The sequence below is a fragment of the Festucalex cinctus genome, chromosome 14 (assembly GCF_051991245.1).
Source record: "Festucalex cinctus isolate MCC-2025b chromosome 14, RoL_Fcin_1.0, whole genome shotgun sequence".
NCBI classification, from domain to species: domain Eukaryota; kingdom Metazoa; phylum Chordata; class Actinopteri; order Syngnathiformes; family Syngnathidae; genus Festucalex; species Festucalex cinctus.
In genome coordinates this window covers 4,341,821-4,357,223 of record NC_135424.1, presented here as the reverse complement: position 1 = coordinate 4,357,223, position 15,403 = coordinate 4,341,821, and the positions used below count along the sequence as shown (strand labels likewise).

At 40.6% G+C, this 15,403-nt stretch overlaps 1 protein-coding gene across 3 annotated transcripts in view; it reads left to right on the top strand.

Annotated features, from left to right (window-relative positions):
* adam12b (ADAM metallopeptidase domain 12b) overlaps window positions 1–15,403 on the top strand; it is a 58,700-nt gene that overhangs the window by 38,794 nt on the left and 4,503 nt on the right. For all 3 annotated transcript variants that reach the window (XM_077495277.1, XM_077495276.1, XM_077495279.1), the window contains exons 12-21: window positions 2,924–3,101; window positions 6,862–6,951; window positions 7,301–7,496; window positions 7,595–7,703; window positions 8,588–8,786; window positions 9,270–9,347; window positions 11,744–11,852; window positions 12,091–12,229; window positions 12,378–12,492; window positions 13,640–13,900. In XM_077495277.1, coding sequence (XP_077351403.1) covers window positions 2,924–3,101; window positions 6,862–6,951; window positions 7,301–7,496; window positions 7,595–7,703; window positions 8,588–8,786; window positions 9,270–9,347; window positions 11,744–11,852; window positions 12,091–12,229; window positions 12,378–12,492; window positions 13,640–13,900 — 1,474 coding nt within the window. The remainder of the gene's footprint in view (window positions 1–2,923; window positions 3,102–6,861; window positions 6,952–7,300; window positions 7,497–7,594; window positions 7,704–8,587; window positions 8,787–9,269; window positions 9,348–11,743; window positions 11,853–12,090; window positions 12,230–12,377; window positions 12,493–13,639; window positions 13,901–15,403) is intronic.

Genomic DNA, 15,403 nt, shown 5'->3' with positions numbered 1-15,403 from the left:
GTTTATCTAAGACTATGAGGTCATACAGTAAATGTTGCAGTGTGGATCTGCGCCCACTTTTTTTTTTTTGAGGGGTTCTTTCACTTGCAACTCGCTCACGAGGGAGAGGACGGCCCCGCATCCAAATGATGTGATTATCGGTGGCGCTGCCGGCTGCAATCAGGATGACGGCGACACGCGGGATTCGCACAGAGGTGCTTTTACGCCTCGGCTCACAGAGCCGGCCAGTCAAACGAAGAAGCCCGACTTCTATATATCTCTTAAGCGAGCAATCACACATACGGATAATTGGACCAGATTGGAGTATTTTTTTCCCCCATTTTCAGTAGTTTTCATTATAATAACTATAACTTTGGCATACACATTGACAATCGGGTTGGTTAGAGTGATCTTTTTTATTTTTTTTTACATCAGAAAAACAAAAAATCACTTTATCACATCAATAGTTTCAGCCAACTATCATACATGTTAAAACATGTTCAATATTTTTAATAAAACAAGTTTTCAACTGTAGTGGAGATACTAGATGAGCTAACAGTTAGCCAGGTTTATTCTATTTCTTCTTTGTATTTTCCGGCAGTCTGCATTCCAATAAGTACCATGCCGCCCCTCACAGGTCAGTGTGGGTACTACAACAGACATCATTACACAAAGTGTTCTGTGTCTGGAGTGAAAATAAGAGCCGTTTATTGTGTGCATGCATACCCCACTTTAGTGTGTGGTGAAGTAAGAAGAAGGAACCAAATATAAGTGTACCTTCATGACAGGCCTTGTTGTTGGATTTCGAAGAAGCGATGACATGAGCAGACATTTACTCGACTTGAAGAGCTCCATTACTTGCGTAGAATTTGCACAAAAAGATGTCAAATTGAGATTTAAGCAAGATGATGGATGTAATTCCCCGAAGACATCCCGGTGTTTGCAGAACGTCTCCTTTCTTTTAATCACCCCCCAATGGTGTCGCAGCCGAACATTTGCTAAAAGGTCAGACGTGTCTCCTCTTGTTAGCCGGGACTAAATATTTGTCACTCGGCACGACAGCACAGTCACCGGGAAAAAAAAAAAAAAACGCTTTCCACTCTCATCCGTCTGAAGTCTGAAACTGCCAATCAAGCGACAGGGCGCTTTTATTTTGGCTCTCTTTCAACATTTACCTCACGTCCTCGTCTCATCGTTCATTTATCGGCGAGATGGAGAACTTTTGAGAACTTTCAGTGGGATTGCAGTGTCGAGGCGGCTTGTTATGGACTTTCTGAAGCAGTAGTGTCGAAAATGTTGTCCACTGAGGTTTGCATACAGAAGACTGTCATGAAGGAGTTGCAACTGGTTTTAGGCTATGTAATGTCATATTATGTGGTTTTAAGAAACTTTAATGTTATGTATTGTTATGTGACTAAGTCTAACTGATGTCAAGGATCCTTAATGCTATGTAATGTTGTGTGATGTCAAGAGTCTTTAATGCTGTATGATGACAGGAATCTTTGGTGCTGTGTGATGTTATATGATGTCAAGAATCTTTGGTCGCGTTGCTGGGTCAACAGCCAATCACAGAATTCATGTCATAGTATGTCTAGCCACAACCAATGAGATTGATTGACTGTCTATATAAGTGAGAAATGTGTGTGGTTGCCGGATTATTGCTCACTGTCCTCTGTGCTTCTCCACAGCCCAAGAGGGCTCGGCGTCTCGTGATTCTCGATGCATTCTCGTTGTTTTTCGTTTAGTCAAGTTACGTGAATAAATCATTAAAACTTTATTTGTGTCTGCGCTTTGGGATCCAACCCTTCAGCACACGACAAAGACTTCCAGAACAGAATACAGTTGCCTCTTGGAAGATAGTTATAGTGATCCGATTTAGAGGATTTTTCGGGCAGGTGAGGGCAAGTGCAAACTTTGGAGGCGCAAGGCAGTAGTTTTTTGCCGAAAAATGTTGGGGTTAACCTTCTCCTCAACGAGGATTTAACAGTCTTCTCCTGGATCTAGTCCACATTCACAGTATTTTATGATTTCCAACCACTTCAGTCTACAATCAGATGTAGTAAGTCATGTGAACGCCCAACTGCAGGAAATCTTAGCTTGTGGATGAATCTCAAATCCCGCCCCCTCCACGCCAACAATACGATCAATTCCAAGCACCGCACAAATGTAAATGAGCTATGTTGATCCATGCCATGTGAAGGTTTGCTTCACGGACTAAAATCCATCTAGTCAAGCAGAGACATAAACAAAAGCCACTCACTGAAAAACCTACGAGTGAATCGTTAATGAACGTTTTTCTTCTCACTTGATGAGCATTTCAAAGCGATCCTCACATCTTGATCAATAAAGCCGAATGAGAGCAGGGTGGAGCAGCGAAACCTTAGCCCGCCGAAGCCTTCCTAAGGCGGGAGATTATTATCTTCAGCCGTGTTTTTATTTTCACTGTGACTGGAAAAAGGGGCTGGCTAATTAGAAGACGCCTAATTGTTGTGCTCGACCAAATTAGTTCCGCTCGGGCAAACTATACACCTGGAGACGCCGCCGGGCTTCAAGCCAATATTATCCAAGGAAGTCGACACGTTTCTGCTTGGCTCATTTTCTTTAGCCGGTGGCCTCAGCTGTCATAATAAACACGTTCGATGTGGAGCTACTCCAAACTGAGCACATCTTGGGATACGTTTTTTTTGGGGGGGGGAGGGTCTGTTTCTTGAACAATGCTGGGTTGACAAATACTATATATATATTTTTTTTAATAATAAACACACAAAGCAACATAAATATATAGAAAATACCGTACACATTGTAGTGTTTGTGTTTATAATTGCCCATGGATGCCACAAAATGGCGGTAAAGCACTTTTCCACCTGTTAGATAAGGCTACGGCCTGACAAAATGAAGCTCCTCCCCTTATCGTCGACCTTGTTGTCAACTCTGCTCTTGCTAGGTATCCGTTCCCCACCGTGTTCAGCACGTGCAGCAAGAAAGACCTCGCAGCCAGTCTGGAGAAAGGCGTGGGCATGTGTCTCGACAACATGCCCGAGGTCAAGGTGCTCTACGGCGGCCAGAAGTGCGGCAACGGCTACGTGGAGGAAGGGGAGGAGTGTGATTGCGGCGAGCCCGAGGTAAGCATGAGCCGGGGTCCATCTTCTAGTTACAATGTTATTTCTTAAAGGTATCAGAGAAACTTTTTGCCAATCACAGTTTACACCAATACTGACACAGAAAGAAAAGAAAATCAAACATTGTATGTTTTAACACAAACATATCTCATGAAAGCCTGCTAGCTTTAATGCTAATATAACGTGAAATGTCATAGATGGGCGAATGTAAATAAATATGGATAAACTTTCAAACAATAAACACTTAAGGAGCAGCAACACACGCACAGCAAGTGTACAACAAACACAAAAATGTTTAACAAAGCAATTAATTTCATCTAACAAAAGTTAGCTTCATGCTATCATGTAACGGAAATTAGCATAGATTACAGTACATTTGTATTAAAAACCTTGTATATTTACCTTACCTTGTATTTGAACAATTAAATCTTCAACCAAACCACATTTTGTCGAAAGTCTGTTAGCTTAGTGCTAACGTAGAATTTAAAATGCTTTATAGAGGCTAATGGAAGTTAGCCTTGATGTCACAGTAATTGTAAACCTCCAACAAACAAAGTATAGTCAGTTTTACCACTGTTGTTAACAAACTAAAATTAATCAAAATTAAGTCAAAGTACTTAACTGTATAATTAGAGGAAGACCAGCCATATGATTTTTTACAAAATCATACATCTTACAAAATCCCTTAGCTTGATGCTATCATATAATGTGAAATGCCATAAAAGGGCTAACATAAATTAGCATAGATGTCATACGTCATCTCACTTTTAATGTTTAAAATAAACTTTGCAGTTTCCCCTCACACTTGCCACTTATTGTGACTTACTATAAATGTTTGGGTTTTCTTTTTTTTAAACAAACAAAAACATTCAAAAGCACAGCTAGCCACGCGAGTTGTCGTTTCCGAGTCTTTTTTTCTTTGCGCGAGCCCCGCCGCCTTGTGCTCAGTCACTGACGTGACAGGCTATCGCGCTGTTGTCATTTCCCAGTCACGGGCCCATTCATCAAGCCGCTCTCGGGTGGTGTGACAAAAAGAGGAAGTTTGATCGGGTCCAGGCTGAAATAAACTTTCCTCGGCTTTGTGTCGCCGCCACATCGGCACACGCTGATGTGTGAATCCATCACGCACACACACGCATACATGGACGAATACACACTGCGGGGGAACCTTGCGCAGCCGCTCGTCTCGTAGGAAGGCGACTCGGGCACAAGCTGTATGACAAACGTTTCAGTGATTGATCATCGTCTCTTTTTTTTTTTTTTTCAAATGGACTGGCCCCCGTAGAGCGCGGACCTCCCTCAAGGCTGAACAATTCTAGTTTCACTCCGCACCTCCAAAGACACACGGCTGCTGGTCATTAGCATTCATGCATTATTCACTCAAGAAGTGAGGTGTCTAAAAATGCCCTTGGGATTGTTCCTTTTGATCGCATGAGCAAAGGTAGTCATAATATTAGGAACACCTGCAATGACATTCAGTGCGCTACACACTAATCAAGGTTTTTCACGATGACATTCAAAAATTAGCATAATATGATTATAAATCTTTTTACAGGCAGATATTTTGCTGTTATTAGTTTGTCCAGATATACTGTTGTAAATAAAAAAAATATTTCACTTATTTTGATTTTTTTTTTCTTTTTTTTCCCCTTTTTTTTTCCTTTTTTTTCCCTTTTTTTTTTATGTAAATTTTTTTTAGGGAAGTCAAATATGTTCTATGTGCCCCCACGCGTGGCGTTCTGATTAATAATATCTTTGTGGAATATGAATTAAGCAACAAAAGCCACCCGTTTTTATCCATCTCAGGGGGCAGCCATTTTGCCACTTGACTAAAAATGACATCACAGTTGCTGGTTTGGTCATGTGACATTTACAAAATGGCCGCTCTCTGAGAGAGGAAAAACAGCTGTATTTTGCTACTTCATTCATTTCAAACAAACGAAATATTAATCAGAACACTGTTTGGAGGAGTGGGGGCGCATCGCAAATAATGACTAATAACGTTTTTGACTTGACTTCCACTCATTTGTACATTTTTGTTTTATAAGATATCGCATATTATATTTTTTAATTGAAAAAATGAGACAACTAAAACTAAACTTTTTTTTTACACTAACACAAAGCTGATATTTATGTTTAGTCATTTTGTTTTTAAACATTTTAAACATTTATGTCTAATTTTTTTTCAACTATTCTTGACATTACATTTTGTTTTGTTTTTTCCTAAATTTAAGTATAGTGTTTATGTTCAGCGGTGCATCATTTTACAGTGGCTTAGAAAATATTAAATTTAATTAAACCTCTTTTTTTGATGCACACAGAGTTCATGTGGTACTGTATTTTAATATTATTTATTATTGTGGTATGTAGTTTAGGGAAAACTCGTCGACCTTCAGGTTGCGGTGTCATTTGTGCAAAAATGTCACTGGCTCTTTGATGTGCAGGCGCACTCGACTCGTACTCGGAGATGAAAGCCGCCTTTTGTGTCCTTTATAAACAAAAAGGCTTCTGTCAGGGCCGAGAGATAAACAGTCGATCTCCCCCTCAGCTGTCAGATTGCAACGCTTCTCTCCGATACCTCCGAGACCCAGCCAACATCCGCGCCGAGACCACGAAACCGAGTTAAATTCTTTTGCGTGATGGTGCAATGCGTGACTTACTCGGAGAAATAAAGCTGATGTGTTTTGGCATCTAATAAAAGATAAAAAACGCCCCAGGGTATTTTACTCCTCTCTCGGGTTCTCCTTGGAGGGGAGGGGCCGCTCTTGTCACTATGGAGAATTTTTGCCTCACAAAGTCCTGTCCACCGTGGACCAAGTCACTTTATGTCACATTGCACTTGAAGACCTCAAGAGAGAGCTCTGCACTCCCAATTAAGTTTTTCGCCAACCACCATGAGGGCTCCATGAGTCTTAAATCTGAAACATATGAGACCCTGATGGAGTTCGAAAGATGAGATCCCCAGACAAACGCCAGCCTTGACAGGAGACTGTTTTCCAGAGTGGAGATCTGGTCCACATGTTGCAAAACATTTTTCATGCTTGGACCAGTTTCCTGTAAAGCAATTTTTTTTCTTCAATCATTTATTTCATTCATTCATTTGGAAAAGAAAGAAAAAACAATATAAAAAAATAACATATTTAGCATAGAAACTGTCATGTCTGGGTCACGCCAGGGTTAAGTTTGAGTTCATGACCGTGAAGTCTGTGATGTACTGATGTAACAAGTGTCTGTTTTAAAATTGATGTAACAGCATCTAGTTTCAACTGGTTTTAAGTTATGTGACAGCTATGTGATGTCAGGAGCTTTGTGATGTCAATCTTTAATCCTTTACTTAGTCACAACCAATCAGGTCGATTCACTGTCTGTAGTTGCGGTCTGAGAAGTGTGTGTTTGTGTCGGATTATTACCACTGTTCCTGTGTGCAGCTCTCGTTGTTTCTCGTCGAGTCAAGTTTGTTCCACGCCTCTCGATGTGAATAAATAGTTAAAATCTTATTTGTGTCCGCGCTTTGGGATCCAATCTCAGCACATGACAGAAACAAACAAATATGCTACTTACAGTGGATATAAACGTCAACGTTTTTTTTTTCATTCCAATTGTCAAATGTGCCACTAAATCTTCAGGATTCAGGAAAAGCCTACTAGAACAGCTGAACCTTTGGGGTCAGTCGAAGGCAATGGTGGCATTGAATTCAGTGCTTTTTAAATGTCTTTTAACTGCCATTTGTTTCTACTGGTCTTTTTTGCATCCTCCCTTAAAGGAATGTTTGAATCCGTGCTGCAACGCCACGACGTGCACGCTGAAAGGAGACGCCGTGTGCGCCCACGGAAAATGTTGTGACGACTGCCAGGTGACGTTTCCACTCGCTAGCCTGACATTGACAAATGATGCTGTCGAAAGTGAGGGGCACATATACTGATTTATTTATTTATTTATTTATTTATTTATTTATTTTTTAAGAATTTGAACGTTTGTGTTCAGACGGGAAATTTCAAAACATCAAATGGAATGAATTTTCTTTATATATAATTTATTTTAAAACTACAAAAGCATATTGCATTCACTTGAAAAAAAAAAAAAACTATTTCTGACTAATTTTTTGGGGAGCTTGTTTTTTTGAGTATTTTTTTTTTCTGTTTTACTGAATATTTTAAATCAAAATTGTTTTATTTTTTTTTATTTTTTTTTTATTTTACCAGCTCAAACAGGCAGGCACCATTTGCCGCGAGTCGGGCAACTCCTGCGACCTGCCCGAGTTCTGCACGGGTGCCGACCCCCACTGCCCGGCCAACGTTTATCTCCACGACGGCCACGCCTGCCACGCCGTGGACGGCTACTGCTACAACGGCATCTGTCAGACCCACGAGCAGCAGTGCATCACCCTGTGGGGTCCAGGTCACTTTTTTTTTCTTTTTTTTTCCCACCTTGACGTTGGGCTTTGAACGCCCCGCTTTGTGTCAGTTATGTTTGAACCCGTGCCGACTCGTGCGCAGGAGCCAAGCCAGCGCCGGGGATCTGCTTTGAGCGAGTCAACTCGGCGGGTGATCCTTACGGGAACTGCGGGAAGGATTCCAAAGGCTCCTTTGCCAAATGCGATGCAAGGTGGGGGTCTGCAGCTGCGACGGTGGGGTTGAGGCAGGGGCTCATTGCTCATTGGCCACGTTTGATTTTGAAAACAGACAGGTGGGGCTGCTAATTCGTAGAGGAAATAATTATAAACAAAGTGTCCTAGCTTCAAGCTGTTTATTTTTTATAGATTAAATTGACTGTAAAATGGATGCATAAAACAGAAATTCTATATTGTATATTTAAAAACTAAAAAGTCCAACCAAAACATCCATTTTGTCTGTTAAAAGTCCAGTAGCTTAATGCTAACCATTAAATGCGAAACGTTATATATGGGTTAATGCGAAAGAAAAAAGAACTTAAATATGAAAAAAATGCTAATAACAATAATTATTTAATTTTATTTATTTTTTTGTCACTCTAGGTCATTTTTGAGGAATATAAAATAAGACTAATAGAAATCACTAAGTAAAATAAGCAAAAACATATTAAACCAGCAAAATAAAATTGTATTGAACAACAAATTATGATTATTATGATTTTTGTTTTTGTTTTTTTATTAATCTTTTTTTTTGTTTTTGTTTTTTTTTTGTTTTTTTTTTGGTCTGCTTTCATTCTCTAATGCTCCGTAATTATAAACATTGAGTTTTTCTGGTAATGATATTCTTCTGGCTTCTTATTGGCTAAAATGAGCTCCATGTTGTTCCATAAATGGGTTATGAGTACTTTTTTTTTTTTCTTTTGCCTTTCATGTGGACAGATAGATATATATTAAACTTCTTAAAAAATAATAATAATAAATAAATAAAAAGAAAGAATAACACTATACCCAACAGTCTTATTGTTTTGTGACTGACAGGCCTAAATGTGTTATCCTCGTTGTTTGATTTTGTTTTATGCATTTTGGTTGCCCTATCCAGGGATGCAAAGTGTGGTAAAATCCAGTGTCAGGGTGGCGCCAACCGGCCGGTGATCGGCACCAACGCCGTTTCCATAGAAACCAACATCCCGCTCCAAGAGGGCGGTCGCATCCTGTGTCGAGGGACGCACGTTTACCTCGGGGACGACATGCCCGATCCAGGTCTGGTTCTGGCTGGCACCAAGTGCGGAGACGGGAGGGTGAGCTATCATGAAATGCAAAAACAATATTCAGAATTTAAAGCTATTCGTAGCTGAAGTTTTTTTTTTTTTTTTTTATCAAGCTAAACATAGAGCAAAGAGAGCCACATTACTTAGCCTTTTAGTCCTCTAGCTTAACGCTAATACAAAATAGTAACTATATTGAAGTGCTTTATCCCTTTAAACAACGATGCAGCACAGTCGTATTTTGTTTATCCTCTGCGTAGAGCGACTTAAACTAGTACCTTACTGATAAGTTTGAGACGTCTCCCACGAACAGTACTTCCATCGGTCTGTATTACACTGCCCCCAGGTGGCCAAGACGGCAACAGCTGCTACTTTAACACATGGAAAAGCAACACATAGGCCACAAACGGCGCGTGTAACAAGACTCCCAGGCATATGTTCTCTATTTGACTGATAAATGTGAAAATAGTGCGGCTTCACTAAATTGAACCTAACCAAAATTGCTTCAATCTGCAGGTGTGTCTGAATCGCCAGTGCCAGAACGTCAGCGTCTTCGGCGTGCACGAGTGCTCGGGAAAGTGCAACGGACGTGGGGTGAGTGCAAAGCAGCAGCCGACTCAATATTTAATGAGGCCGCAGCCTGTCTTCCACTCTAATTGAGTCTTGAGCAAGTTGTCCGTTTAATCACTGCAGTTACTCGGCAAATTAAAAGCATGTTGACTTTACGTCCAACTTCATGCACTCCTTTTTGCCGGGCTTTTGCTTGTTTGAATGAGTTCTGGGAATCAAAATCATGACAAAGTTTGTCACAGGAAAATGGTTTTAACTCATCCAGTGCCATTGACGGCTATATACGGCAAAGATATATTTAAACTGGGCTAGCAGTGAATGAGTTAAAAGCTCTGTTTCAGTTTGCTGTGCACAGTTGGTGTTTTTGGCAGCCATCTTAATTAATTTATTTTTTTTGACAAATATGCTCATTAGTTTTAGTCGCAATTTAGTCATTTCTCTCTATGATCGTTTCAATCCAGTTTTAGTCAACAAAAACTCAACTTTAGCCAGAAACTAGCACAGCAAAGCTAACATTTGCTTGACGCTAGCTAGCAGCCCATTTGGACCAGTAGAGAAGCCTGAAACTTGAAGTTTATTATGAAATCTATCAAGTATATATATTTTTTTAAATGGGGTACTGCAGCTGTCACTCGAATTCTATAAGCAAACAATGACACTTTCTTCCCTCCTAGCTTAGTGCCTAATATTCTCAAGCTAAAAACAAAAACTGGGAGAGCAGAATACTGAATTAGTATTAGACTTGTTACTATATATAATTAAAAGCAACATCATATTAAAAATGATCAAATTATAGAATAGACGCCACAGTCTACACTTTGCTGCAGCTCTCCCTTTCTTGTTAGCGTTCACGTGACACCGTCTTAGGAGGAGGCGTGCTTCGGTTGGCTCTGGAGGAAAATTCCCCTCCGTCATGGAGATATCAAGCTGTCGCTCATCAAACCTCCCTCGTTGTGCCTCGTAACCTCGCTAGCATCCAGCGTCCATCTTTCGTGCAGCTGCGCAACTCCCCCTCAGTCACCTCCCTGCTCCTCCTCCCAACATCAGCTCACTCGGGAATCCTCTTGGCTCTATGGGAAGTCCCCTTTCGTGTTACATGGGCTGGACTCCCTTTTGCACGTTCTTTCGTTTATATGACTTTTAGCCACGTGTTCACTCAGTTTTTTTTTTGTTTTTTTTTGTTTGACATTGTTGTGAATGACACAAAATGATCTGCTGCAGCACTTTTGGCATAAATAATATCTCAGGGGAGAATACCCTGCTCAAGTTACCTCCGCTGGGCCTTAGAAATTAACGCTACAGGAGTGTGGCACTTTTTTTTTTTTCTTTTTTAATACACGTAGCCTACTCGTATGTTTGTGCCAAATCACAATTCTCAAGTGTGCAAAGTAGCTCCGGTGGAAGAACTTGTTAAATACTTTTTTCCCCTCACAAACCTGCGAGTCTATGTCTCATAAAATGTGTTTTTTTTTTAATTACTTTATAATGTCAAAAATCTGCGAGTTTATTTCTCGTAAATTTGAGTATTTGTCTCACAAATGTGCCACTATATGTCGCAAAAATCCTTTTTTTTTTCCTCATAACTTTGTGAGGTCTTTTTGCAAATTTGCCACTTTATAATGTCACAAATCTGCGCATTTATTTCTCATAAATTGTGAGTTTTTTTCTCTCGCATATTTGTAACGTTATGATGTTGCAAATATTTTTTTTTTCTCTGAATTTTACCCCCCAAATTTATTTTGCAAATATTCAAGTTTTTTTCCTCATGTAATTTTTTTTCCTCGCAAATTTTCTACTTTAGATCACAGATCTACAAGTTTATTTCTTGTATATTTGTGAGGTTTTTGTCTTTCAAATTTGAACTTTATAATGTTGCAAATATTCAATTTTTTTCTCAGAATTTTACCCCCAAAATTTATTTTGCAAATATTCAAGCTTTTTTCCTCATGTAATTTTTTTTCTCGCAAATTTGCCACTTTATAATGTCACAGATCTACAAGTTTATTTCTCGTAAATTTGTGAGTTTTTTGTCTTGCAAATTTTCTACTTTATAATGTCATAAATCTGCGGGTTTATTTCTTGTACATTTTTGACGTTTTATTCGTGCAAATTTATAATGTTGCAAATATTTGAGTTTTTTTTTTCTCAGAATATTAAACCACCCCCAAAAAATATATATATTTATCCGTGGCCCTAAATAAGTTGTCGTAGTTACAAGCTTTTAGACAATAGTAAAAAAAAAATGTGATTGATCTTGATTAAAGTTATGGAATTTTGTGCGATCCATTCGTGCTTAACAACACTAATATATCTATATATATATATATGTTCTATTTATATTGCAAATTTTGACCATTCCATCGATAAACGGGGCTTAACTATATAAAACAGTAAGTATTACTGCATATCCTCTGTTGCAGGTGTGCAACAACAAAAAGAACTGCCACTGCGAAGCGCACTGGTCGCCCCCGTTCTGCGAGGGGGCCGGCTTCGGCGGAAGCATCGACAGCGGTCCGACGAGACTGGCAGGTAAACTCCACGCAAATGATTTCATTTGCGAAGCCACAGCTGTTATGTTTTACATCGCTTCCCTCGCTGTTGCGCTCTGAATTTCTTGGAACAACACAACTCCCAATTGGCCCCGGCAGTAAATCACACTCGCTCGCTCTTTCCAAATATGACTCATCATGAAACGATGACTCGCTTTTTTTTTTTTAACGCATGCCGTCGTGTGCATTAACGCGCGTCTTGTCGTATGCGGCGTCAGCCGACAGCGTGCTCGTCGCCGTGGCCGTCCTGGTGGCCGCCAGCGGCCTGTTGATGGCCAGCGGCCTCGTCTTCCTCAAGAGGAAGACGCTGCTGCGACTGCTCTTCACAAACAGGAAGAGCACGTTGGAGAAGCTCAGGTAAAGCCGTAAAATAATACGAAAAACAGTTTGCCTCTCTTGGGACTGTAGCACCAAACTGATTGTTTTCAACATAAAAAAATGTTGTAATTCCCGTAATAGAGGTGCACTCACAACGTCTGAAGTCCCTTTTTCTGACCTTTCCCAGATCCATCGAGGCCAAGAGGCCCACCAGCCCAGCCAGGATCCAGTCCACCTGCAGACCATTACCGCAACGCAAACCTCCTCCCAAACCCTGCGGACTGGGAGCCAACATTTACAAGGTGAGTCTTTTTCTTATCAGATCCATTTGCGCTTTGTTGACAAGCTGACGCCGAGGCGTGTCATCGATTCCGCCTCCCCTCAAAAGAAATATTAATCAAGTTGACATTCCGTTAAGATGAGCTCCTTACAAGCCAGCGGAGGTGATGAATGTTGGCAGCAGACAATGAAAACACGTTTTGATAATGGCACGCAGGATTCGTTACGGACCGTTCTGGGATGTGTTAGCTACGTAATAAGTGTGTGTGGAGCAGCAACTTTTTTTGGAACGTCACCCCTAATGTTGTAAACTTTTATGAGACACATGTGGATTTGTATGTACTGGACTTCATGATGTCATCGTAGATCATTGAACTTTTGAAGACAAGAATGAGGTGAAGGGAGGGAGGGTGGAAATGTTTAGTTTGCAGGATAGGTAGAGCTTGATGTCATCTGCAAAGCAAGCGAAGTGAATACGGGTTTTACAGAAAATGAGTGGGGGGTTGATAACAAAACGCAGGGGCCCCAGGATAGAGCTCTGTGGAATACAGTGTTCCCACAGTGTGCCATTTATCGCGGGTGTTACGTTCCAAAAACTAGCCGCAATAATGGAAAAAGAAATCCCGTTAATCATATATATTTTTTCGTTTGTTTTTTCGTTTTGGTATGATTTTACTTTATTATAAAAGCTTTTTCATTCATCATTTGATTTTTTTTTCATTTAGTCATTTTTTCTATTAAAACTTTTTTTTTTTTTTTTTTTTTTTATTGCAGTGTACAGCACAGTAGATGTGTATTTTTTTCATCATGTTTTTTCGTTTTATTATAATTTGAATGTGATTTTTAGTTTATTATATATATATGATAGATGGATAAGCAAAGTAAATTGAAGTGAATGCTGAAGTTAGGGAAAATGAGGCCGAGTGGATGGTGGCATTAATAATGAAGAGCAGGGGCCCCAGGACAGAGCCCTGGGGAATACCTCGAGGGTGGATATGAAAGACTTTCATGTCTGCTTCCTCTTGGAGAAGTAAGCAGGAATTGATCATCTCTGCTTTAGATTTACAGCGATTTCAATCCCAAACACCAAAAAAATAAGGATCTCTAATTTCGAAATGTAACTCGTCAATCCTAATTTTATTTTTTATATTTTTATTTTTTTCCGCTCAGCCGTCCCTCCTGAGTGCCGAGCCTCTGCTCCCGCCGCACAAGTTCCACTCGCACAGCCTGCGCCGCCTGCCGCTCTACCAGCCGCTGCACATCAGCCAGCCCATGCCCGTGTCGCTCAGCGTGGGCCAGCCCACCCTGCCGCCTCTGCCGGCCCGACACAGGCTGCCGGCGGCCGAGCGTCGCGCCGAAGCTCTGTCGCCCGCCGCCGTGCCGCCTTTCCTCAGCCTGCCACGCAAGCCCGCATCCTACCGACTGGGCCAGGTTGGTGTCTGCAAAATATTGAGCTGCCGTCCATCTTGTCATCTGTTCGTCTGTGTTTACAGTCGGCTATAGTTACTTACTATACAGATGATGAATGCCCTTGCATGTGGGAAAGGAGAGCTGCTAGCTATTTTATTTTTCTGTAGTGATGAAATAGTTTTACAATGTGTTAAAAAAAAAAAAAAAAGTGTATTTGACTGAGTTTAAATGTAAGGGAAACATTTTTTTTAAAATTGTTGTCGCTCTAAAAATTCACTTTTTTTTTTCTACTCTAATTTCTACATTTTTTTTTTTACCGAAACAATCATTGTAGCTCTTTCCAGCTCACTGTATATCATTCCACATCATTCCATTCAGTCTTTCTGCCTTCACTCACAATTTCTCCACAAATTGCATTCTCTATTTTCCAATCGTTAAGGCCATCGTTGCCAAATTGGTGGAGGATCTCTTGAGAAAAATTATGTTGTCCAATTTAGTTGCATGGGAGGAAAAAACGGGAAATTCTCTCTTGATGGTGCATATGGGGAGGAGTGAAATGTCAACATGCTTCACCACAGTGTTATAAAAGATTCTTTTTTAATCATCGTTTCTATCATTTGCTTTAAAAATTAAACAAGTTGAGTTCCCGGCTGAGCCCTAAAAGACGTCACATGATTCAAGTATTCCCTCCCATGGAAATGAATCACTTTAAAAAAAAATACAGGAAGCCAGAAAGTGCCCATCCTGCACCCCCCACCCACCACCCCACCCACCCCTCGTCCCGATTTGCTGAGTCAGCAATATTGAAAGCAGCGGAGAGAATAAATCCCCCCCCTGTCTCCTTCAGTCGTTGCTCCAAATTCTAATTCACTTTGTGCGTCTAGTTTTTAGGACATTTGTATCGAGAGCACGCCAATGATGTGAAAGCAACCGTGATTTCCCAAGATGCACCGCAATCGAGGCGCGCGGACTAAATGCGCATTTAAGCTATCCGACAAAAGGCGGCTGTCTGCCTCCTAAAAAGAAAAAAAAAAAGGACGGCGTGTCAAAACAAGGCGCAGGTAGCGAGATTGCACGGCTTGTAATCAAGCGGAGAGACGACGTGTCACACATCGGCGACGGGATTGAATCAGAAGGGCAGCGAGGGCGAGCCGGGCGGCAACCCTCCGAGGAAAATGAGTTTAGCCGCTTATTGTGAGACGTGACGCCGCCTCTGTCACGGCTAATATTTGTGATTCGCAAAGGCTCCTTTGAAGGCCAATCACGTCTTTGTGCAGGACACTCGTTGCCTTTTCCAGCGCGTTCTGTCAAATGTTGCGGCAACGGATGGCATCAACACTGAAATGAGAAAGAAAAAATATGGCCTAATTTAATTGCTGGAGTTTAGATCGCTCGATTCGATCATTGTTCCCCACTGGAATTAAAAGAAATGCCATTAATCTCCCAGAAATAGATTTTTAATACAAAAAAGGCATGCTAAAAAAACGGGTTTATAAAAAAAACATGTAGTTGTGACATAATTTA